We start from the raw sequence: 26,033 nt of genomic DNA on the forward strand, positions 1-26,033 counted from the left end.
AGTGTTGACGAGGCAATTGTAACTATGAATGCATGATACTTTTGCCGAGAATTCAATTAACGCGGTTGTGACTAGCAACCTTCACTACTCATGTTTATAAACTTGTGACGATTAGGTGAAACTCGTTTATAAACTAGCATCGAGTTTATGCATGAAGACTAAGTATGCATCCCTAATCAACATACAAAAACAAGTTTTTAATAAACATGATAATTGAATTACAATCACAACTTAACAAATCACAATTGGAAGAAATCAATTCATATTTCAAACATGTTCATGGCTTCAAACTTTCCCCTAACTAATTAGGGGTTTAGCCACTCATGATTACAACAAACTTAGAGAGTAATAACAAAGTAAACATTGAAAACAAGAATCGAAGTACACCTAAAAATTCCAACAACTCAATCTTGAATTGTATGAACGTTTAGGCCTCTTCTCCTCTAGTTGCTGCGGCACAAGGGGTTTTGGTGAGTTTTGGGGGTTATGGATGATGTAGAATGATGTGTTTAGGGTAGGGATGGATGTAGGGGAAGGCAAGGAGTGTTTTTGGGCAGAAAATATGAAGAATGGTGGAGTATGGCTGTGTTAGAGAGAGGGAATGAATTTCTGGCGTGAATGAATGTGAATATGAGATGGTTTTCTGAATATGGAAGAGTGAGTGATTTGTGGCTGCAATGGGTGCTTATTTATAGGTGAAAAAGAGGGAATATGACAGCTAGGAACTTGGTGGAAAGCTGAAAATGCATGTGCAATGTTTTGGGAGAAAATGGGAGTGCATGTGGCTGCAATGGATTAAAGGGTGAATGCATGTGCAATGATGAAGTGGGATGGCTGAAATTGTAAGGGGAATGCATGTGGGTGAATGTGTGGCTGCATGGTTGAATGATTAAAGGGTGCATGTGGCTGAATTGGTGGTGCAAAGAGAATGAATAATGAAATGGGAAAGCATGTGCAAGGTTTTGGTGTGAATGATTGAATGTGCATGTGGCTGATATGGATTAGGAATCCTTCAATTTCGTCCATTCCTTTTGCTCCAAACATAAGCTATCCATTCCAAGTCCAATTTTGCTCCAAAATGCTCCAAAATGCATCTTTTTGCTTCCTTAGCCATATGAACCTAAAAACACACGAAAATGGCTTAAACTACTAAAACAACTATGAATTAACAATATAAATGCACGAAAACAAGCTAAGTAAGTCGCCTAAATATGCTCCTATCAATGACCCGGAAGAACGTGCGACCTTGCAAAGATATTTGTTTACAGAATTTGAGATAAATGACCTTGGATCCTTGAAATATTTTTTGGGGATTGAGGTATCGAGAAGCAGTTTGGGAATTAAGTATATTATTGATTTGTTGCATGACACCGGCATGTCAACTTGTCAACCATTTGCTACACCATTAGAGGAAGGATTAAAGCTTAGTGTTGATCCTAATTAAGTATCAGTTGACAAAAGGAGATACCAAAGGTTAGTAGGTCGTTTAATGTACTTGGCACACACAAGACCCAACCTTGCTTATGCCTTAAGTGTAGTAAATCAATACATGCATGATCCCGGAGAACAACATATGAATGTAGTGATGAGAATTTTGAGATATTTCAAAGGAAGTCCCAGCAAAGGAATTTTGTTTAAAAGGAATAATCATCTTAGAGTTAAAGGTTATACTGATGCAGATTGGGCAGGTTCGGTTGATGATAGGCGCTCAACATCAGGTTACTTTACATTCGTTAGGGGTAACTTGGTTACATGGAGAAGTAAGAAACAGAATGTGGTTGCCCGTTCCAGTGCAGAAGCTAAATATAGAGGTATGGCTTTAGGGATTTGTGAAATTATGTGGCTTAGGCTCCTGCTTCGCGATTTGGGTGTACTACATGATAAGCTCATGAAATTATTTTGTGATAATAAAGTTGCCCGTGACATTGCACATAATCTGGTACAACATGATAGAACAAAGCACGTTGAAGTTGATCGGTTCTTCATCAAAGAAAAATTAGAAGAAAAAATAATTGAGCTACCGACAATAAGAACAGAGGATCAATTGGTAGATATCATCACGAAAGCTGTTTCAAGTCATAAGTTTTCATGTTTCCTAATTGATATCAATTCCGTGTAATCTCCTGTAATCTCGTGTAATTAGTTTTCTTCCTATTACATTAGGGTTGTACACCTTGTATAAATACCTCTCATTGAGAAAAATAAAATTATTATTCAAAGCATTCTTTTCTATTAGTAAAAACATTATTTATTTTTTTACTAAATATCCTTTAATACAATTAGGTGGCATTAGCCCCTACTACACTTCTCCAAGAACTCTTTTTTAGGATTTTGGCATGCCCGTATAAACAAATTTGGGATACTTGCCCCAAAAACCAAAGGAGGCGGAAGACTACTTTCTCACTATGGCAACAACTAGAATCATAGCCTGTACAAAGATAACATTGCTGGCAGACAAAAGTCTTCTCAAAATCAATATTAAGAGTGAGTATAAATTTCCTTCGATGGTAATATTTCCATCATGAAGAAGTTTGGAGGAGACCGAATTACATACGGAGATTTCTCTCTCAAGTGACTACCCTACAAGCTATTGAAGAAGAATACTCCCTGACACACCCCAACCCAGAATGTCCACTGGGACTCTGAATCAAGTTGTGATGGCCGATACCTGGAAGGTGAAAAAACCGTAAAGTGTAGTGATGTGGAACTTATGAATAAATTTAAACCTAAAGATGCCTAAATACAAGAGTGCGTTGTGAGCTCAGCTACTAAAACCTGGAGGGGTGAAAAATAAGGATGAGTGGGTTTGAAAATAAAATTTTATAAAAAAACTTTTCTGAAAACATTGTAACCCCTCGCCGTAAAACAAGTATAGTTTCCAAAATATACTTACTACGTATAGTATAAAAATATTTACCGTAGCCTGCAAAATCTCAAGAATTCATTACAACACAATATCTCAGCAGTAATATAAGTAAAATCAGGTGTTCAATCAATCTATACTAGCACACAAGTTGGAGTCGCCTAATGCGACATGTACGACTGAATTGATGCTCATCAATCTATACTAGCACACGAGTTGGAGTCGCTTAATGCGACCTGTATGACAGGACTAGGTGTAATAATATATGCTCTAGTGTTACAATCACGTGAAGACTAGAGCTATTCGCTGTCACATACGAGTCGGAATTGCCTATTGCAATCTGTATGACAAGACTAGCACCTACTTGGATTCAAGGCGAGCGTGCGGTGCTGATGTGAACAACACATGAAAAACTAGCCTGGCCCTGGGTTGAGCACTAACACCTAGGTGTAGCAATGATAAGTAGACTATATGAATGTAAGCATGCCATCTGAATCTATCAAGTTGAATCATGAGTTGATTATTTAAGTACTTGACATGAAATAGGCTAATTAATGTGACCAGAACATTGTATTAGGGAATGATCGTATTACATTGTAATTACTTCGGAATATGTTCTCTTTAATAGTACATTGACTAGAGAACCATGACATGTGACTAGGTATTTTTCAAAGTCTATGAGATCCTCAAAGACAATCATTGTTGTCTTCATAAAGAGGTGGATTAAAAGATGAGTTTTAAATTTGGTTGTGGGACCATGATCTTCTAGGACCATGACATATGGCACCTAATGTAGCAAGAAGAACTAGAATGTCTGTAGCCGATGAGGCATATCTTGACAGCCTTAGTCTAACGAGCTAGGCTTAACCCCTTGAAAGATATTACTTGTCTCTCAAGTAGGAAACCCTAATTAAAGTCGCATTAGGATATCTTAGGGATTAGGTAATATAATCATAATCTCAGGAAGATTGGATATCTTATCCTAAATTCTCTCATAGATAGTCTCTCGATTTAATTAGGATTACTTTTCTTACGAGTACTCTCAAGATTACGGTAAATATCCTAGCCTAGTAAATATGTAGCGAAGTCTTTTATGATCAAAGAGGTTATTGGGATTTCTTAATCAATCAAAATTGAAGATACATTTCTCTCATATTCTCTTTACGCCTAACAGATGCTTATCTTGCATATACGCTACCGTCTATCTGTAGACACATCCATGAAGAACTCATCTCCTTAATCCCATTTCATAGGCTATTCATTAAGGATGGTTCACGATATATTGCACATCACACCATTCTTTTTTAAAACTACACATGTGGTTTGATTATTCTTCCCAGATATATATCGGCAGCCTGAACGGGATGTAACTACACAGCCCAATCAACCACATTCTCCCCTCGTCGGGGATCATAGGTAGTTTCGACTGGATTTCGCCTTCGTCCACATGTGTGCAAATTTGGTTCCAACCTCGGCAAAAGAATTAGAAGATTCTAATTCATCTCTCAACCTCATCAATGAGTACCTAAAAGATCACATATCTTATTCTAGGTTTAAGATAATGGAAATAATTAAATCGATTAATTAGTATTATCATATGACAAGCTTGCGACAATTTTAAGGAAAAAAAATGTTACTTTACACATGCTCGAACTAAAATAGCCATACCAATAATACTATGCACGTCATTTGTTGAATAAATGTTGCCAAAATTTATTTCAACTTACTTTCACGTATAAGAAATATATTAAATTAATTTACAAACATGTATATTGTTGGTATATAAGTAGCATGTATCCCTGCAACACAATTTTAATATGCTAGTTACACAATATTAGTAGTAATATTGAGAAATTACATAAGAGAACCAGTTATATCTCCTGCAGTCAAAAGTAGCTAGGTGAAGCAATATTCGAATTCTTATGTCCCTTTCCTACTAGCAATAATTAGGTTGCAGTCAAAGTTGTTTCTGAATATTTAGTTACTTATTTCAGTACGAAAACTTGTTAATACTACCAAAATAAAGAATTGAAGAACAAATAGTCAAAATTAGTCTCTTTCAAAAGCTAGTTAAAGAGCACCGTTCATCATGTGAGAGGCGCTACCGTTGCTTGACAATGGACACCCCAAAATACCTCTCACGTTGGTCTTTAGCATGTGCTTTCCCCCCTTTTTTGTACAGTAAGATGATGATTTTATCTACGTTGGCTACACATCAGTCATCCTTTAATGGTTTGCTTTAAGTCGGTATTTTAGATTTTTTTCTTTTGTTTGAGAAAGGTGGAAAAGCCAGGGGCTTCCATTTTCTTCCAGATTCCTGTACACGTTGGTCATCATGGGACGAGTGTCACTTTACTTGCCTCTTCTTCTACTTTTGCTTCTCTTTTGTTTTCTTTCTCATAAAACTCATCATGCTCTCCTGTTCTCTTTTAGAGAATTAAACCATCTATGCCGTTCTTGCTCAAAAACCTCGACCCATTGTATTTCCATTGGCATTTCAGGTTTGCATGCACAAATTTATTTCGTATTTGAACAAAATTTTAAACCAAGAAAGTGTTGGGACTGACAATCTCACTTTGAATTAGCATGTTCTATAGCTCCGTTTGATTTGGATCAAGAATTCAATTGGATTTCTGGTGTGGGATTTGTTTGATTGTTTTTTCTTGAATTATTCTGCTCAAAATTAGTTGTGTTTTGGAAATTCTATGAACATAATTGACATAGATTTGTGAATTTTTGTGGGTTCAGCTAGGATCCCTTTTTTGAATTATGGAAGGGTTCACCTACTCCTTTTTTTTTTCTTTTTTTTTTCTTTTTCTTGTTCTTTCTTTAATTTGATAGTTAAAGGGACTTGGTGCACCAAATAAGTGGGTGAGGCTTCCTATGCACTTTTGCATGATGGAAAATATTTGCATATGAGGTGTGTTACTCATATCCTTAATTTGGTTGTCAATGATGATATAAAATTGTTGAATATGGAAATACAAAGCACTCATAATGTGGTTTAGGTATGTATGATCTTTCCCTTAAAGGTTGGAGAACTTTAAAAGGTGGATGTCCCTACGAGGTGAAATTCCACATTTTTATGTTGGAATCGACTTTGAAGTTAAAGAAGGCTTTTGATAGATTGAAAGTAAATGATTGTCATTATCTGTCATACTTTGTTGAAGACAATCATGGTAATATAAGGGATGGGCCACCTTTGCTGGATGATTGAAGTGAGGTAGAGATATTTGCAACCTTTTTGAGACTTTTTTATGAAGTCACTTTAAAAATATGTTGTTCTAATACTCCAACCATACATACTACTTTTGGTGATTTGTTTAAGATCAAAAGTCTTTTGCATAAAAACAAAGATAATCCATTTTTGTCTATGATCTTCATGTTGATGCAAGAAAAATATGACAAATATTGGGGTTCAATTGACAATATGAATCAATATCTTTTTGTTGCACTTATGCTTGATCCTTACTATAAATTGGATAAGGTTGTTGATTATTTTGAGATACTAAATTGGTGAGGACAAAGAAAAAGTTGAAGATGCCACAAATGCGGTGAAGGATTTGTTGATTGATCACAAATGCGGTGAAGGATTTTGTGGAGCAAAAAATAATCAAAAGGTGACACGTGGATTTTTTGGTAAAAATGACAATTACCCTCGAGGCACACCAGGTTTCCTACGCGTGAGCAGCGGGCAAACATCCCTCAACCAAGCCAAAAGTGCCCAAAATAGGTAACAAATTCAAAATTATTTCATCCATCCTCATCTTATATTCCCTACAAGGTATTTACTCCATAACCTTCAAAACATTCCATATAAATTGAGTTAATTGGCCAATTAATGGATTTATTACCTAATTAATCCATTAATTGCCAAATAACTCACCCATTACACCCCAAAAAACACCCAAAGGCCGGCCACTCCCTCTCTTAAAGAGGGTCGGCCATACTCTGTAAATTGGACCCCATTTTCTCTAAAAAGCCAAGTTACAAACTCTTGCAAAACTCCCAAAAACCCTCCAAACACTTTTCTCTCTAAATTCTAACTTTGGCATCGGAGGTTCTTTGGCCAAAGCCCCCCCCATTCATCGTGGGCGCATGAGACTCTTGGCCTTGACCTAAGATGTTATTTGTTTTATAGGTGCAATTTTGTACAAGAACAAGGAGGAAGAAATTTGCATCCACAAATTGGTGCTTTCACTAAGAGTTGAGTCCCATACTCGTAGAAGACTCTCGCATCCAAGGTTTTTTTCTATTTTCTTGTCTATTTGTAGATTTTTCGTACGTTTTTATTACTAGAATTTTTTATTTGCAAAAATTCTTTGATAAAACATAAAAGAGAAGTACAATGGCTAGAAATTTAGAAAATTCAACAAGTGAAAATTCCAATATTTAAGAGATTGGATTGTGGCGATCCACGAGGCTAAATGTGATAATAAGTGGAGCGGCACCACCACCACGAGTTCTACCACAGGAACCACTGCGGTGGCCATCTGCGGCGAGGCCCATGGTGTCACCACCATGACCTGAGCCGTGCCATCTAAGCAAGCCTAAGCCGTGTCATCCAAGGCCCACGACACCAAAACCACAGCCCAAGCCATGCCACTCGAAGCCCAACACGAGCCTAATGCGTTGCCAAGCTGAGCCCTAGCTTTGCATCCACATGAACTACACGCTGAGCATCTCACTCCCGTGGCCCAGCCTGCTCCCGTGGCCCAGTCTGTTCCTGTGGCCCAGCTTACTCCCGTCGAGCAGCCCACTCCCGTGGTCCAACCTATTCCCGAGGCCTAGTCTGCTCTCGTGACATTCTAAGCAGCCCAAATCGACCCAATACTATTTCAACCATCTGGAGATTAAGCCGGGGGCATTTTCACCATGTTTCTTCACGGATTTGACATTTTCAAATTCAAATTTCATGCCCGTAGCCTACCACACTTCCACTGCTTAAGGAGGCATATTTCTTCTAAGCTCCTCCAATCTAAATGGCGAACAACATTTGTCTCGACAAGTCATAGAGTTGACGAGCGCTCTTGCACAACAGACAACCTTGGTGAATCAACTCTTACAACGCATTGAGATCCAATGTGCCCCGAATGAGGTGTCCTAAAAAAGGACAAGGGTAGATGAACCTCTCCACCAGTGTCCCGGCAAGCAGCCACTTGACCAGTCATGAACTGCGTGTTCTAACATAGTACACTCCTGACCATACCCCCGAGATAGCGTATACTCTCATCTTAGCACGTGGAGGAGCGTGCACTCTCAGTTAGGCCCACGGACAAACATACACTCACGGTTGGGGCCACACTCCGATTATCAACATGAGCAACCTTCCAGGAGAAATGTTCATTCGCGGCAAGGCCCGCAAGGAGCATCCTCCACCTCAAATCGAAGTACAGAGGACGAAAATAAGCAGTTACTCAATCCGGTTCAAGTTCAACCAGCAGCCTGCGAGTTACCCGCTTGCCTGCTAGGAACATACCACACCCACCGCAGTCGTAACATAGACGAGCCGAACATATGGAAGAACAGCCTAGACTAACAGGTTATGATCGGGGGCAGCCGAGAGCTCTGCCACCCCAACAAAGGAAAATTCAGGAAGAAGTAGAAAGGCTCATGACCGAGCGATTGCGCAATTTCCCGCGTAACAAAGCTATTAACAAGGCGCTCTAATGAGACATAACCAATATAAGCGAGTCATCTTTCAATGACAAGATCGAGCAGGCGGGACTACCCCATATAGATTGCTGGATATAAAGACTACTTATGTTCTAACAATTGTAGCAACTCAGCCTAATGGCACGTCGGGGGCAAACGAGTATCAGAAGGACACACCAGCCAATTACCAAGAACCAGGGGCAGGCTAAGGATTATTTCAGTTGTCCCGACAGTCCAGCTTTCCTCAGCTACACTCACGACAATGATTTCCATGCTCTCCAGTGCGAGAAGGTAAACCAATTTCCTGACACCCAAAATGGTCTGCTTTCCAACGCGAGAGGATAAACTAATTGCTCTCCAGTGCGAGAGAATAAACCAATTCCCTGACACCCATATGGGTTTGCTCTCTAGTGCTAGAGGATAAACTAATTACTCTCCAGTATGAGAGGATAAACTAATTGCTCTTCAGTGTGAGAGGGTAAACTAATTCCCCGACACCCATATGAGTCTGCTCTCCAGTGCGAGAGGGCAAACTAATTGCCCGATACCCATCTGGGTAAGCTCTCCAGTGCGAGAAAGCCACATGGCTCAAAGGATCGAATGCTTGAAAATCAAATAGGAAGCAAAATAGTCAAGGGGCAACAACTACTTTTTGCACTGAACAATTCGCTCATCCAACACTTTATCTTCAGCAGCTCCGATCTTAGTAGTTCCATCTTTTACTGCTCCATCTATGGTAGCTGAGAAATCAAACTCAAGCAGTTTCCTCATTTTCAACAAACAACCCAAACCATAACCTATGCCACTCCATTTCCTCAGCCCATGCCGAGCTAATCATTGGCTTCAATCAAGCCAAACAGCACAAGCAATGGCCCCTGCCACACCACCTCCTTGGCCTATGTTAAGTCGACTTCTGGCATCTGTCAGCCGACGTGCCGCACCACCCCGACGGCTGCACCGTGACAACACTATCCAAGAAGAAGACAAGGAAAATTAAATTTTTTACATCGGTGCGCGCGCGGAGACGAAGCAAGCAACAAAAGATGATCTTTTGCACGGGCAAGATGTAGAAGATTGTTAGAGGAGGGGGAACAAATATCCTCTAAGCTTTCTCTTTCTTGTAGGGTAGAATAAATCGCTCTCCAATAGACTTTGAGAGGAATTTATTTCCCTTTCCTAGAATGATCTAATTCCATATTAAAGAGGGAATCTACATCAAAATAGGAAGCAGTCCTAAGTTTCCTAGAGCAAGATCTCTACACCTGATGCCATTTCCTACGAGCAGCCCAGCATATGTGGGGGCATTTGTGGAGACAAAAATAATCAAGAGGCGACACGTGGATTTTTGGGTAAAAGGACAAAATTACCCTCGAGGCACACCAGGTTTCCTATGCGCGAGCAACGGGCAAGCATCCCTTAACCAAGCCAAAAGTGCCCAAAATAGGTAACAAATTCAAAATTATTTCATCCATCCTCATCTTATATTCCCTACAAGGTATTTACTCCATAACCTTCAAAACATTCCATATAATTGCCAAATAACTCACCCATTGCACCCCAAAAACACCCAAAGACCGGCCACTCCCTCTCCCAAAGAGGGCCAACCATGCTTTATAAATTGGACCCCATTTTCTCTAAAAAGCTAAGTTACATACTCTTGCAAAACTCCCAAAAACCCTCCAAACACTTTTCTCTCTAAATTCTAATTTTGGCATCGGAGGTTCTTCGGCCAAAGCCCACCCCCCCCCCCCCAATTCATCGTGGGCGCGTGAGGCTCTTGGCCTTGACTTAAGGTGTTATTTGTTTTGTAGATGCAATTTTGTCCAAGAACAAGGAGGAAGAAATTTGCATCCACAGATTTGTTGATTAATCTTTAAAAGATTCATAAAGAGGTGTCTTTTGGTACACAACAAAGTACAAGTAGGGTGGTAGTTCTCAAATGACGAGTGGAGGTACTTCATCAAGCATGATAGAAACCGAAAGAAAGTTGAAAGAAAAGATTGAAATGAGAAAAGCAAAAGAGAGCCCGGATTGTGCACAATAATGTGGATACCTATCTTTCTGATCCTTTGATATATATTGAATTGGTGGAGGGTGAATTGGGTTTCTAAGTATCCTATTTTAGCACGTGTTGCAAGAGAATTTTAGCACAAGTGGATTTATAATTAATCCATATCGTCGTTATTTGAGTCCAAAAATGGTGGAGGCTTTGATTTGTACCAAAATTGGCTAGGTCTATCCATGTTGCATTACTTCATAGGCAATCATTGAGGAGATAGAGATTTTATTTATTGCATTTGGTTTTGTTAGATTATTTTAAGTTAATTTTAATTACATGTTCATTCTTTTTTTATTTTAAGGTGCTATGTTGCCCCTAGGCCGTCTAAACATTAGGAAACAAACTCTCATTCAAACTTGAGAGTTGAGCTTGAGGACTTGAAGAGGTGTGGAAGATATGAAACTTTGCATGTTTATTTTAATTTGGACTTTTAAGAAGACTTGAACTTTGATTTTTTTTGTTCAAGTTGGACTTTTGAAAGACTTGAACCTTTGATGTTTATTTTAAGTTTTGGACTTTGGAAGACTTGATTCTAGTTAACGTTGAATGTTTGAACTTTGATTTTAATGTCTTTGGTTCTAGGTGGAATGCTTGTTTTATTGTTGTTACTTTGAAGTTTTCTTCAAAAAAGAAAAAAAAAAAAAGAACCAAACTGGAACTGAACTGATAAAAAACCAAACCAAAAGCAAACCGACGAAAAACAGAATCGAATTACTGTTCGGTTCGGTTTCAGTTTTGGCAAAAAAGGGAACCGAATTGTACCAAACCCACCTCTACATAGTTCCACCAAGCCTAACTTCCTTTCCCTCTCTTCCCCCACATGCCTCACTTACGAGATTTCTTGCAAAATGTTCATAAGAGAAAGAAAGCTTACTCATTGTATAAAGTAGACAGGATTAAGAAGTTAAAGATGACTACCAGCATATCAGCTCCTCCTCCACCGTCGCATAGAAATACAAGAGAGAAAAATGGGACGAGCAAAGATGTACGAAAGGTGATGGGAAGGAAGTGAAACAAATGTACATGAAAAAGAAAACTAAAACTGAAAACAAAAATTAATTTTCAGTAGATTTTATCTTATACTTTTATTTCCTACTTTCTCCTTCATTTACCTTCCTTTCTTCTTTCACCCTTCCCCCTTCTTCATTTGTCGTACTTCAATATACATTTTCTCCATCTGGATAAAAATATAAAAAAAATTCAAAATTCACAATTCAAAATAAAAAAATAAAAATAATTTTCAAGCGTAGCCTTTCTTTATTTTTTTGAACAAACGATATTTTTACACTAAAAGGTGGAGAGTGGGTTGAACCTCACAATGAGCTAGCAATAATGTGATTAAAATTCGCCTTTAACAAATATCGAACCTAAAATTTCTCAATGAAAATGAATACTACTAAATTGTAATATTAAGAAACATATCAAGCGTGGCCTCAACTACTAAGTTTTAGAATGGGGCCGCACGAGCCAATGCTGATATGGGCTTTTACCATTGTCCGTTGCTAAAACAGGCATCGCGAAAACAAACGGACCCGGCGCGGAAAATGTTTGTGTCGGTCCCCGCGTATTTAGCGATGACGGGCCCCGCCCAATAGCTTTGACTGTCAACGAAGAAATCGCGATCTCTCTTTTCAATTGGGGTGGAAAGGCAGCCAATGCCATTTGACAAAACAGAATAATAAAATTCAAGTCTCCACCGCCAATCATCCAATCACGGATTCTTCCTCTTCCCACTTCACTCCTCTCTCTCTCTCTAGTTTCTCTCTCGACAGGCAGGAGCTGCGACTACTCCGGTGCGGTCGGAGAAATGTCGAACTTCAACTCGCCGATCAGGCTGTCGTCGTCCGTCGTCAGACACCTGAAGCAGTACAGAGTGAGGAGAATGGGCAGCAATCCGCTGCTCCCGCACTCCAGATCCTTCACCACAACCGAGGGCCACCGCCCAATCATTGTCCACAAGCGCAGCCTCGACATTCTACACGACCCCTGGTTCAATAAAGTAACACCCAAATCCAAATCCCTCGTTGTTTTTTTTTTTTTTTTTTTTTTTTTTTTTTTGTTTTTTGCGTAATTTTGATTTTTTAATTAATTACAGTTTATATGATCTGATCAATTAGTGGCTGGGATTTGGTTATGTGCGGCACCGGCACATTTGGTAAATTGGATTGTTATTATGTGTGTTGGGCTAAAATGTAAGAGATTAATTATCGAAATTGTTGTTGGTTAAGCAAACTATTGAACTAACATCATGTTCATTACTGAATAATCCGAAATTCGAGTGTAGTTTAAGCAATGTGCCTAATTATTTGAATGAGTTTTTGTTATAGCGGTACAATCTTTCTGTTTAATCTAAATTCGACTGACGAGATTTATTAGAATTTGAATGAGTGTTGAATATTGGCGGTGCTAAACCATGGCATTGTGTGATACTACATATTGCATATGAATACTGATGGTGTTTATCATCTTCGTGTTTTCGATATTTGGTTAATTTGATTTTAAAGTTGCAAATAGTTGATCTTTGCTTTTGCTTTTTTGCCTTTAAATGATTGTCAAATTAGGGGACGTCATTTTCCTTTACAGAACGAGATCGTCTTGATCTTCGGGGACTTCTCCCTCCGAACGTTATGTCTACCGAGCAGCAAATTGAACGCTTTAGTAAGTCTGTTCTTACTTTCTTTTTGGTTCTTTTTCCTTTTGTAGAGACAAAGTTAATACTGTTCCCATTTAAGGTTAAGAAATAAATCTTAAACGTAAAATAGTTATATATACACAAAGACAACTTATGTAAAAACTGTCAATGAGGGCTTTCAGTTACTTTGGATATATGACTAATTCAAATAATTTTTAGAAGATGGAGGAACTGCATATCTAAACCTCAACGAATGATGAAAATTACTGAATGTAATAGAGTTGTAGTGTATAGTTAAAGAAGAAAATGTGTAGCAAGTTACGTAACATTTTAGTTCCTGTTCGACTATCTCTACTAATACGTTATTTTATAGTTTCAATTCTTAATTTCATCGGTGTATAAACCTTGATATGTTGAGAGTTTAATTGTTTTTGTTGTTTAAGTCAAAGGCACGTCCTGACTGATACTCTTTTTAAAGGACCATTTTTAACTAACTGGTTTCTCAAATATGCTGGGAGTAGATAGCCAGCATATAAATAAATAGGGGAATATGTTAGGGGCAAGGAATAGTTTTCAAAATTTCCTGCATCTTTGTATGTGATATAGATTGGACAATTGTGTCCTCAGGCCACTTTTTAGTGGCTTAGGTTGGGGACTAAGGGGAAGACCGTATTTGTTTGTTACGGTCTCTGAATCAGGTCTCTTTCTCCCCCCTTGCTTCTTCTACGTTTTAAGTTTTTGAAGTTATTCCCAAGTGTGTTAGATTTCTTAATAGTTTACTAGAGCAGCAAGAGTTTTGCATATTCGTGGATTTTCATGGTGTTTAAGCATTGTGCTTTCTCTTGAGGTTATAGATGTTCAACCCCATTTTGTTACCAGATAAACTAACTGAAATGTTTTTATTAATACCTATTGGAATTTGTTAATTGACAGTGGTTGACCTGAAAAGACTTGAACATCAAGCAAGAGATGGACCGTCTGATCCAAATGCTCTGGCAAAGTGGCGGATACTTAACCGGTTGCATGACAGAAATGAGACAATGTATTATAAAGTGAGTTAACTTCAGCATTCATCTACTTAATGTCGAGGTGTATAATACTTTAAAATTGATGTGTACCATTTATCTTCATTAGGTGATATTTAAAAAATAACATGTTTCAAAATTTTAATGCGTAAGTTGAAATGTTACATTTTTTGATGGATCATGTTTTATTTAAAATTGTAACTGTGAACAGGTTTTGATTGCCAACATTGAGGAGTATGCACCTATAGTCTACACTCCTACTGTGGGTCTTGTATGCCAGAATTACAGTGGTCTGTTTAGAAGGCCGAGGGGAATGTACTTCAGTGCAGAAGATCGTGGAGAAATGATGTCCATGGTTTATAATTGGCCAGCTGATCAGGTCTTTATACTTATTAAGGGCGCCCTCATTGTATGCCATATTTTGTATGAGCTATCATCACTTTGTAGATTGGTCTTTGTTTTCTCAGGCTTTCATATGTTTGGTCTTCATTTTCTTTTTTTTTTTTGTTAATATAATATTCTCTGTTTCATCCTATAGAAAAATTATATACATAAATCTTGATTGCTAATTAGTCGCATTGAATCATTGGTAATGACTTGAAGAGTTATTAAGTTGCCCAAAATTTAGTCTTGGCTTTTGGTATTTCATAATGTTAATTTACTGAGTCTTATTTTACTTAGTTCCAACTTTCAGATGTCTTTGTTTCATTATTGTCTGTCAATATGCCAGTTCTTGATGCTTGTTTTTCTATCTTCCTTGCATTTTACATGGCCATATGATGTAAGACACCAGCAGGTTTGTAACGTTTGCTAGCTACTTGTTTGGAAGTTATGGTTTTTTAATTTTTAAATGAGTGATACAAGCCAGGACTTATAAATGCGCAAAATGGTAGAAGTACAGATATGGGACTTCAGAGTGAGAGACGTGGGTTCATAGTTAACCAGTTTAACTAAGTAGATTATATTTATTGAGGTTCATGTGCGTCTAAAACTAGGAGGAGAAAAGGTTTTAAGTATTAATAGAAGGTCAATTGTTAAAGATAGTAAAACAGAAACAGAGGCTAAATTTATTCACCCTTCTTCTCATTTTAACATTTTCCTTGGAGTATGAGTTTTGAATGTGACCATCAGTCTTGGTATTTCAGAAATAACAAAGCCTAATTCTTTACCGAAATAAGAAATGGTTCAACATAATTCATGTGATCAATCGTGGAAATCATTTGCAGGTTGATATGATTGTTGTTACCGATGGGGGCAGAATATTGGGTCTTGGAGACCTTGGAGTCCAGGGAATTGGAATTGCAATTGGGAAGCTGGATTTATATGTTGCTGCTGCTGGAATAAACCCTCAAAGAGTAATGTCATGCTCATTTGTTTTCTTTTGGTTACGGTTCATCACCAAATTAGATAACTGTGATGTGTTTGTCGCAACATATACATCCATAAAATGCAGCAACAGTGTTTACTCCTCGTATGATTGCAAGTGATGATTGCAAGTGATGATTGTCAAATTTATGTCGGTGACCCCATTTAAATTACATTGATCCTTATATGTTAAATTCTTTTGATAAATGATATTTGAGTTTATGTATCATTCTTTTTTATGGTATCCCTACTGGCTTAAAGGGCCCAGGATGACAATTTTCCATCCATTTCTATTTCCTTTTAGCTGTAAACTTTTTTCTTGTATTGTATATATAAAATACACCAACTGCTAGAGGGTTCTTAATGTAATAGTGGGGAATCAGTGATACTTTCATCTTCAAAGATTGCGAACCGCTAGATCTTGTTGGGTGTTTTCCATTGATGTTGACCTGGTGAACCTTCCTCTTGATTTGTGTTGTGCATCATTTTGCACATACTCTCCTTGTGGTCACATGTGAAAGTTATTTTGATGTAATACTGGGGAATTAGTGATACTTTCGTCTTCCAAGATTGTGAACCACTAGATCTTGTTGGGTGTTTTCCATTGGTGTCGACTTGGTGAACCTTCATCTTGATTTGTACTGTGCATCATTTTGTACATACTCTCCTCGTGGTCGCATGCGGAAAGTTGTTTTGAAAAATTTCCTTCTTATTGTTCTTCATCCCTTATACTGTAGGTACTTCCTGTCATGATTGATGTGGGAACTAACAATGAAAAGCTGCTCAAAGACCCGTTGTGTAAGTATTTCGTCATCCAATCTTGGTCAATCTAGTATGGTATAAGAAGCTGCTGTTATGATTCTTTGCATTGTAAATATGGTGCTAGTACAATAAATAATATTTATGTGAATTGAATTGGCGCTCTAAAGAATTGGGTAACAATTACTTCAGAAAACAAATATTCTGTTTTGAAGTCAATCAAAATATGGTTCTGGTACACGATGACGGAATATGCATGGAAGTTTTGTGATTGTTCTTTTGGTGTTCCATCATCCTTTAAGACATGCAATTTAAGATGTTCATATATATTAATGAGTGAGCACATGGCAAGTGTGTTGTAAATACAGGATTTGTAAAAGTGGTGGAGTACAAGAAGTGTGGTGATTCTTAACACTGTAAAACAAGAGGCAATTTCATTGTGAGAAAAAGAGAACATATAAACATTAAGGCAGCATGCAAAATTTTTTTGTATAACGTTGAATTAGATGCCCAAAACTCCTGTTCTGTTTTTCCGGTTGAATATATATATATATTTTTTTACCATTACCGTGTCCTAGATGTAGAAGTAGAAAAGGAAAAACAAAAGTACAAAGGTAAGTGACACTAGTGTCATTGTTGTCTAATAAAAAATTCAGTCAATATTTTTACAGTAATTGGGACAGGTCGTAGCCAAATGATAAAACATATATTCAACAACTATAACAAGTACTTCTAATATTTTATGGTTCAATTATTCTTTTTTATGTCTAGCTTTCACTTTTCAGATCATTAATATTCACTGTGGCATCAGTAGCATTTGTATTGCTTTCTGAGTTCTTTCCTTATGTATAAGTATTCTTTGACAGTTGATTTTATATCCATAGCAATCAACAACCATCCATTCTTTATTCTTAGATTTGGGATTGCAAAGACATCGTCTTGATGGTGATGAGTATCTTGCTGTTGTTGATGAATTCATGGAAGCTGTGTTTACTCGTTGGCCAAATGTGATTGTGCAGGTAATTTGAAGTGTCATTCTTGTTTACATAGTTACACGAAGCTGGAATGCTAATGTGCACCACTTTTCTCAAAAAAAAAAAAAAAAAAAAAAAAAACACTTACACAACTTTTCTGTACAGTTTGAAGACTTCCAAAGCAAGTGGGCCTTTAAGTTGTTACAGCGTTACAGAAATACCTATAGAATGTTTAATGATGATGTTCAGGTATTTGACTTCTTCCTTTCTTGAGGTAGCATCTGATCATTTTTAGTGGATGGCTGTGTCATCGTTTTATATCAATCAGGGTAAATTTAAACTCATTGCTCACCTTTTGAGTAAAGTCCTCTATTTACACTTTCAAATTAAAGTATAGTTCGTAGGCCCAGTTTTATAGCTTTAATTGAAGGTCTCTTTCTAGTTCAAAAGTCCAATCCTATCTTCTTAGCTTGCAAAAGAAAAAGAAACAAAACTATACTAACCTTTCCATCGGAAAAAAAAAAAAAAATAGAAATCTACTTTGAGACACACACTATTCATCCTTACATTTTTCGCTAGCTCTGGGGTTGGCGACCGTGTCGTGTTTGCCGCATTTGTGTCGTTTTCATGACACGATCATGTCAAACCCATTCAAATGAACAGGTAATATGACCCGACTTGTTAAAGAAAATATATTTTACTTCAATAAATAATCTATTGAAATATGTCAAACTGAATTACTGAACATGCAATATCTACATACCACATTGTCACATAAAATTAAAGAAATTACCTTAATTTGGAAGGATTCGTGGTCAAATATGAATGTTAGCTGGGAATCTCGATTCGCAACCTTGCAGTTGGGTTATGGGGAAAGTAGTTGGTTGTGATTCATCACTAGTTGTGGTGGTGCATGGTAGTGGTGGCTTGGACGGTGAGATGAGACAAGCCCGTGGTCGTGGTAGGGGCTTGGACGGCGAGATGAGACAGAGAGATGGCGATGGGAGAGAGAGAGAGTGAGCGTTGAGACAGAGAGAAGACAAACCGAGTAGAGTTGATACTGGGAGCCTGCGGGAGAGAGAGGGTGAGAGTATAAGAATCCAACAGTAAGGATGTAATCTCACTTATGTTAGATTGAATCCTATGGCTATTGTAGTAGGTTTTCTTTAGTAGTTAAAAAATTACGATAATAACATTTTTCTTAACGGGTTGAAATGATTTACCCACTGGTAACCCGTTTCGACCTGTTATCTTAACAAGTTCCTAACGGGTGACACGATAACAACCCAATTAGTTAACTCATTGACCTGAAATTGTTATTTTCGTGTCGTTTCGTTTTAGGTTAACGAGTCATGGAAGAAATTGCTTGGTGTAGGTGAAAGTCAAAAGAATGGTGTCTTTACATGATATCCTTGATTTACAACAAAAATTATACATCTTCACTGTACATCTTTATTCAGATGTTTGGGTAATATTGAACGTTTGTCAGCCATTTAGTTACTTTCAGAATATAGGTACAGTGAAGATGTATCATTAGCAGTATGTCAACTACCCAGAAATTTATCATTGCTATTTGGGCAAAATTACAGATTCGGATATACTTGTATACTAGGCTGTCAATTTTGTCTTAGTGTAATAAACAGGAAATGAAAATATATCGCCTGTATATGTTGTTGTATACCCATTTACTACTGATTTGTATATGTTGCTGCAGTATATGTATATGTGTGTGTATATATATATATAATATATATGTATGTATATACTACTTATATATATAATATATATATATATATGTGTATATGTAGATGCATAGATGTATATGTGTGGGCTTATAAGAATGTAAATATAATTTTTGTCCTTATTACCTTTACTCCAACACCAATTGAGGGATCCCTCAAATACGGTTTTCTGAGGAACACCCTTTTAGGGCCCACTCTTCATTGTATTTCAGTGGTTAAACCCATTTAATTTTGAAGTACTCCCTCAAAGATCCTTGCAAAAAAAGCACTCAAATCTGAAGTCATTTAACCAATCGATTAAATGGTTGTTACTTTAGTCTTTCTTGGAATACTGTGTTCGTCTACTTTCTTCGCTATAATAGGATGTCTTAATAGCTTCTTATTTGCCTCCACTTTTCCAAGGATAATTTTTTAACGATGAATTTAAATTTTTAAATATAGACGGTTCTTATGTTTAAATGATGCATGTGAAGGAGGGTGTTGGTTTGATGTTCAGTGTTGCATGATTTACTAACTGCTTAAGCATTTGTAAGACATGGGCAATTATATATATTGACCTGTTTTAAATTTGTCTTAATTCTATATCTGGACCAGGCTTTTGAAACTGGGATATATGGATTGGACATATAACTTATCTTTCCATTCTGGTTTATTTTCATCTAATTTCATGTCAATCTTCTTACAGGGAACAGCCGGAGTTGCAATAGCTGGACTTTTAGGAGCTGTAAGAGCACAAGGAAGGCCAATGATTGACTTCCCTAAACAAAAAATTGTTGTTGCTGGTGCTGGAAGGTTAGTACTTAAAGATACTCAATTCTTTAAAGCATATACTTCTGAGCAGTGAAAGACATGAATACAAGGAGTGTGGATGTTTTGATAGAGTGGTAATGAAAACCGGATAGAGCATTAATTTATTTTATTGATTTAATGGCTGGTAAGATGTTAGTGGTCCTTTGAATATGGTTGTACCTCCAACAACTATAAACAATATTTGCTTGCCTGTCAGTTTATTCTATTTCGACGTGGGACTTAGAGAGGGCCTGTTTTCTTAGTGCTATAGTTTCTGTTCTGTTGGACTTTACTTGGAGAGATATTCTCTTGCGGAGTGGAGTACAGTCTCTGATTTACATTGTCAAATAAACATGCAACACTGCCAACTGTTGTTTTGGGAGGCTTCTATTTGGCCTTGAATTTATGCATCTTTATACCGCAAAATAAGGCTAAAGAAATTACAGTGACAATGAATTATCAAGGCTTCTTTGCTTATTCTTTGCATTTTTACAGTGCAGGAATAGGGGTTCTTAATGCAGCACGGAAAACAATGGCAAGGATGTTAGGAAACAATGAAGATGCATTTCAGAGTGCAGGCAGGCAATTCTGGTTGGTTGATGCCATGGTGAGCGAGCAGTCACACAATGCCTTAGAAGCTAGAACCATAAAAAACTCTTTCGGCTTAAGGATAAAAAATTAAAAAAAAATGTTTTTGCTTTTATCACTAGGGAATATCCTTAATCATTCAGTTTTTTGGTTTCAATGGAGTTCATTATAGAACTCCACTCAATAGCGAGCCTCGATGGAAATGCCCTGATTTTTCATTTCCACATATTCTTCCCCATCACGCTGTTGAAGCAGTTTCTTCCTATTAGCAGAACTGTTGAAATATCTGCTGAGCAAACCAAATTGGCTATTTTATATAATGAGGCATTAGTACAGTATGTGATACTAAAATGCAAGCTACGATGACTCCTGTTTGTAGCTTCTTTGTTTCATCAGATAACCTTGTGGTGACTATAGAGTTCTTCCCTATATGTGTACTCGATATCCAGATCGATGAATTTGAAAGTGGATGCAGTTAAACATTGCCTGTTCTAGTTGCTTCACCATTAGCCAGACAAGATAATTAAGTTGAAAAAATTATGTTGGTTGTCATGTATGCAGGGTCTAATCACAGAGGAACGTGAAGATATTGATCCAGATGCCCGTCCATTTGCGAGGAAAGTCAAAGAAATTCATCGTCAGGGGTTAAGGGAAGGTGCAAGTCTTGTGGAAGTGGTTAGTCTATTTTTCACACTTCAGACATTATAAATTGATCTTCTTAAGATTTTTCCATGTTTAGAGAATTAAAATATAGTACAGGAATCTGGATATGACCTATTGCTTTAAAAAAATATTGTGTACACATCTTGCAAGAATTGCATTACTGAATTTGTAATTAACTTTATCTATTTTTTACAATTAATTATACAACAATACTGGTTTACCTAAGAGTTATTTATGCACTGTGTTAGTGATTTAAGCTGAACCTAGCGATACATAAAAGAATAATTAGCATTATAATCCCTATATAATAATACGGTTTTATTGAATGTTCTAAGTTCTATACTATACACATGTTATGGGAAGATAGTTATATTATTTGTTATATTGTCTAATACCTTATACTGTAGGCACTGTCATTTTTTAAATACTCATAACCACGTTATCTTTGCTAATCAGGTTAAACAAGTTAAGCCTGATGTGCTTCTTGGACTTTCTGCAGTCGGGGGATTGTTCTCAAAAGAGGTATTTAGAATGCATTATGCCCATGAAAAGTTTTTCGTTAAAATCTTGGAGTATTAGCATTTTCTTTTTTCATGCTTTTGGGATCATTTTGTATCTTGAGTAGTAGTTTTGCACTTCAGAAATGATAATGATAAAAATTTAGCACATGGGTGTCCGGTAGCGCTTTTATCAAGAACGAAATGCTTAATTTTTCTAAATTAAGAAGGTTTAATTATCTCATTATAGCTTGCAAAATAAAATTTTTGTTTTGCCTCATGGTCATGTACAAATTCTGTTATTTTCAACCTATTTTGTAAGATGCAAATGCAAAATTCGTGGGGGTGGTCTAACCATGAACCGTGAACTACAAAAGTACTAATGAACTGTCTCAGTTCTTTTGTGTTAACTGATTCACTGCATCTTTATCGGCCAAGTTTGTCATGTGATGAAGGATCATTTGTACCATGTTTGTTAGCTTGTCTTTTATTCCTTTCTAGAATTTGTATTGTGCTACGCCTGGCAGTTTTGTTCTTTCAAAGTTGATGCCAAGCAGATGTAAATTTTAGGTATTAGAGGCCCTTAGAGGTTCAACTTCAACTAGACCAGCCATCTTTGCAATGTCAAATCCAACAACAAATGGTATGCCTTTTTTTTTCTTTTCGGGTCTGGGATTGGGGGAGAAAAGGGTATGGAAATTCAGCTTGGTTTGTAGTGTTGAGCTACATTGTTTTGTTTTGGAACAGCCGAGTGCACTCCTGAAGAAGCATTCTCTATCGTGGGTGACAATATTGTTTTTGCCAGTGGAAGTCCATTCAAAGATGTGGATCTTGGTATGTATCAAGAAACATTTTTTTTTTTCCTCATGCGTCTTTTCTTACTGTATGAATAAGCATAATTCTGGACTTCTTATCAAGTGTAACTGGTAACCGTTAACTGATAAGTATATTAAGTACTACATTACTGATGCTTTTTTTATCTATGACGAATTCGGGGCACAAATGGTTGTTAAAGGCAGAATTATCCTTGTACCTCATTCCTTTAATCGGTCAAATATGGGGCCATTAAGTTTCACTCCTTTTCTGCTTGTTTCCTTTCCTTATTTGGAGTGAACCTTCTTTCTTTTGGTTTGCTCATGTACATTTTGGGATGATTACACGATATTTTGAGGATTCAAATACAGCTAATTAAATAAATGAAAACAGTATTTTACAAGCATTTACAAGGACTTCTTGGGAAAAATCAGGCTTAAGGAAGACTTATTGGTAGTGGAAGGCAAAGTCTTCAAGATATTGTGTGGCCAAGGACCAAGGCAGGGAGACAAGTTCATGATTAAACCGGTCTGAGACTGGAAACCTTTTATGCTCAAATGAGATGGATCTCACACCCCCTTGATGCTCAGAATGAAAGATTTGACTTTTTATTGCAAAACTTAGACCTGAATCTGAGTATACGATGCATCATCTTAGATAGGTGACGGGTCAGAGAATTACCGAAATAAAATAACATAACTCTGACTTCATGCAACATACACACCAAGGCCAACAGTTGCTTGATTCTGATCCTGTTTGTGGCTCTTGGAGCACATGCCTACCAAATGAGAACTGAAAACCATTTTTTCAGCCCTAGAAAAGATTTGTCAGCTTCGTTTAAATTTTATGATAGCTAGTAATATTCCAGATCTACGAATCATTTCTCTGCGTTCTTATATGTAAAAAGAATCACTACCAGAAATCTGAATCATTTCTCTGTATTCTTATTTTGATACATCTACACTACCGGAAGCTCTTACCTGAAGTTCTATATTTTATAGGAAATGGCACTATTGGGCACTGCAACCAGGGAAACAACATGTACCTCTTTCCTGGGTTAGTTGTCCACTTTCCCTCTTCTGGAGTAATCCATATCCAACTTAAAATTTTCAGTCCTTACGTTTCATGATATAAATTCTACTTTGTTCATGCAGTATTGGACTTGGTACTCTATTATCTGGCTCCAGAGTCGTCTCTGATGGCATGCTACAGGCCGCAGCTGAGTGGTATTTCTCATCTACTTTATGAATCAGCTTTTACTGGATGTACATTTCGACAGTCTAGCTTGGCTTGAAAAGAATTTCACAATCTATGCATTTTATAAAATTAACCTTGCATCATCTGTTATAATCAATAAGATTTATGTTGCTTGACGCATAAAAAATGCGGTAAATAGTGTTAATTAATCAATTGAAGAGGATCCGTTCCTCTTCTCCCAAGTATAAACTCTCCCTTAGATCGAAGTCAACTGTAATTGGACATGTGGGAAAGATAGTTAAGGATAACTCTCTTGTTAAGCACGTAATGCCAAGTATAAGGTTGTAACTGTGTCCAACGCAAGTGGAGAGATAATGAGAAAGTATTCCAGAGAAGAAGATATCGAAGTCCACTGTAATTGGACATGGGGGAAAGATTGTTAAGGATAACTCTCTCGTTGAGCACATAATGCCAAGTATAAGGTAGTGACTGTACGCAACACAAGTGGAGAGATATTGAGAAAGTATTCCAGAGAAGTTTGTCAGAATTATTATGCTCCCCTTATTTGTGACTTGTTATTTTGTCCATCGAGGATATTTTTTGAAACTTTAGTGTGGAAAATTCTTCTTATTTGTTGTAGACTTTGGTTATGGTACAAATTTCTATTCCTGTTATATGATTATACGTACAGGTTTTTTCTTGAAATGCTATATGTGTGTGTGTGTGTGTGCATATGAAAAATTCAACTTTCTAGAGTATTTTCCAGAGTATGCTTTAGGTTGTTGTGAGTTCTAACATTTGATTCAAAACAACAGCCTAGCAGCATATATGTCAGATGAGGACGTTCTTAAGGGGATTATCTACCCTTCTATATCTAGGTATAGTATCAATGGACTTAATTGCTTCCTTTTGTGTCATTTCCCCTGTTTTTATCTTTATTTGATGTTAAAGGATTTATACCCAAGCTCTTATGCATATCTATACACCGGATTCATATTTGCAGCATACGAGATATCACAAAAGAGGTGGCTGCAGCTGTGATAAAGGAAGCCATAGAGGAGGATCTAGCAGAAGGGTACCGTGAAATGGATGGTCGAGAGCTCCAGAAACTTAGTCTGGTATATCTGTTTTACACTTCTTTTGCTATTTCGGATGATAAGATACTTGAGAGTCTTTGTCTTATAATTCTATTCGAAGTACAAACCGACTTTGCTCATGAATCTAAATTTATGATGTCGTATGAATATTGATGAAGGCTGTTATTTTATATCTCTATCCCGGTATTAATCAGTTTCCAGCCTTAATGGATAAGATGGTATGAATTTCATGATTCTCAAAACATTATCGATAGTCGAGATCAAACATAGTAATTGAAGTTTCATTCACATATTATTTCAATTTTTAGTTGTTGAACTTGTAACGGCCACTTGTATGATTATGGATTGTAGGAAGAAATCAAAGAATATGTGCAGAACAACATGTGGAGTCCAGAATACCCGACACTAGTTTACAAAGACGAATGACCGTCACCCACAGACGAGAAGTGTTGTATGTATCGATTCTTTTGGTCAAAACGTACGTGTTTTGTCACATTCCTCTTCAATTGTGAGCATGTATCCTGTAAGTTTTTACAATATCTTAGCGGTTCTTGTGACATATATATCTCCAACTTAAAAAGTAAAGTTGCAGATTTTTGTCTTGTAATTTGTATCATAAACGATTCAAACTACATGGATCGAAATTGTAGATCGAGTTCTTCCATACTTTGAATGTATTACATACATTGTGCGTTTAGTAAGATCCACACCTCTGTCATGAACGACAGAAGAGAAGGCCAAGGGGATACTTTTGACAGGATTGGCACGTAACACATGATAAATGCCCAATGTATACGTCTCATCTGTTTGGTTCATAAGAATATTGTCAGGCCCAAAGGGATACTTTGACAGGAGTTTCCGCATGCCGTATGAAGCAAAACGTACTTAAAAGACCTCCATCGCGGTCATGGATGATAAAACCACTGCATTGGTGGTTTCAATCCTGTGATAGGTGCCATAATCTGGGAACATTGTACCCATCTCTCGACCTTGTCCAGCAATACCCCCATGTATCTGCAGCTCGTAGACAAACAACGTTTGATATCCACTGTTTGGTACACTGATGTCCATGTTTACGCACAAAACAAGTCTCTTTGTGAACTTGTACTCTGTTCCTAAGTTAACGTACCAAATTGGCAATTGGTAAAATGTACGATTAGTTCGAAGTTTTGAGTCCACATTTACCAAGTTCATAACTTCAGATTAGATTAGATTAAAATAGAATATCGCGAACCTGGGCAAAGATTTTCTGTTACAAAATTAGGACTTTCAACATAATTTTCTTAGGAGTCACTCCTCCATTAACAATAATGTG

The 26,033-nt window shown here is 37.1% G+C and overlaps 1 protein-coding gene across 1 annotated transcript; it reads left to right on the plus strand.

The window, feature by feature from the left end:
• The first annotated feature begins 12,055 nt into the window (after positions 1 to 12,055).
• LOC137746730 (NAD-dependent malic enzyme, mitochondrial) lies at positions 12,056 to 25,415 on the plus strand. The gene is made up of 19 exons (XM_068486732.2): positions 12,056 to 12,576; positions 13,139 to 13,235; positions 14,143 to 14,261; positions 14,446 to 14,613; positions 15,461 to 15,589; positions 16,337 to 16,397; positions 17,274 to 17,377; positions 17,498 to 17,581; positions 19,760 to 19,866; positions 20,359 to 20,470; positions 21,013 to 21,126; positions 21,571 to 21,636; positions 22,182 to 22,254; positions 22,359 to 22,445; positions 23,426 to 23,480; positions 23,579 to 23,650; positions 24,437 to 24,499; positions 24,625 to 24,739; positions 25,070 to 25,415. Exons 1-19 carry the CDS (start codon positions 12,385 to 12,387, stop codon positions 25,142 to 25,144), a joined length of 1,893 nt encoding a protein of 630 aa, XP_068342833.2. The 5' UTR covers positions 12,056 to 12,384; the 3' UTR covers positions 25,145 to 25,415.
• The last annotated feature ends 618 nt before the right edge of the window (positions 25,416 to 26,033 follow it).

This window comes from Pyrus communis, chromosome 2, assembly GCF_041283825.1.
Source record: "Pyrus communis isolate YQ-2024b chromosome 2, ASM4128382v1, whole genome shotgun sequence".
Lineage (NCBI taxonomy): Eukaryota > Viridiplantae > Streptophyta > Magnoliopsida > Rosales > Rosaceae > Pyrus > Pyrus communis.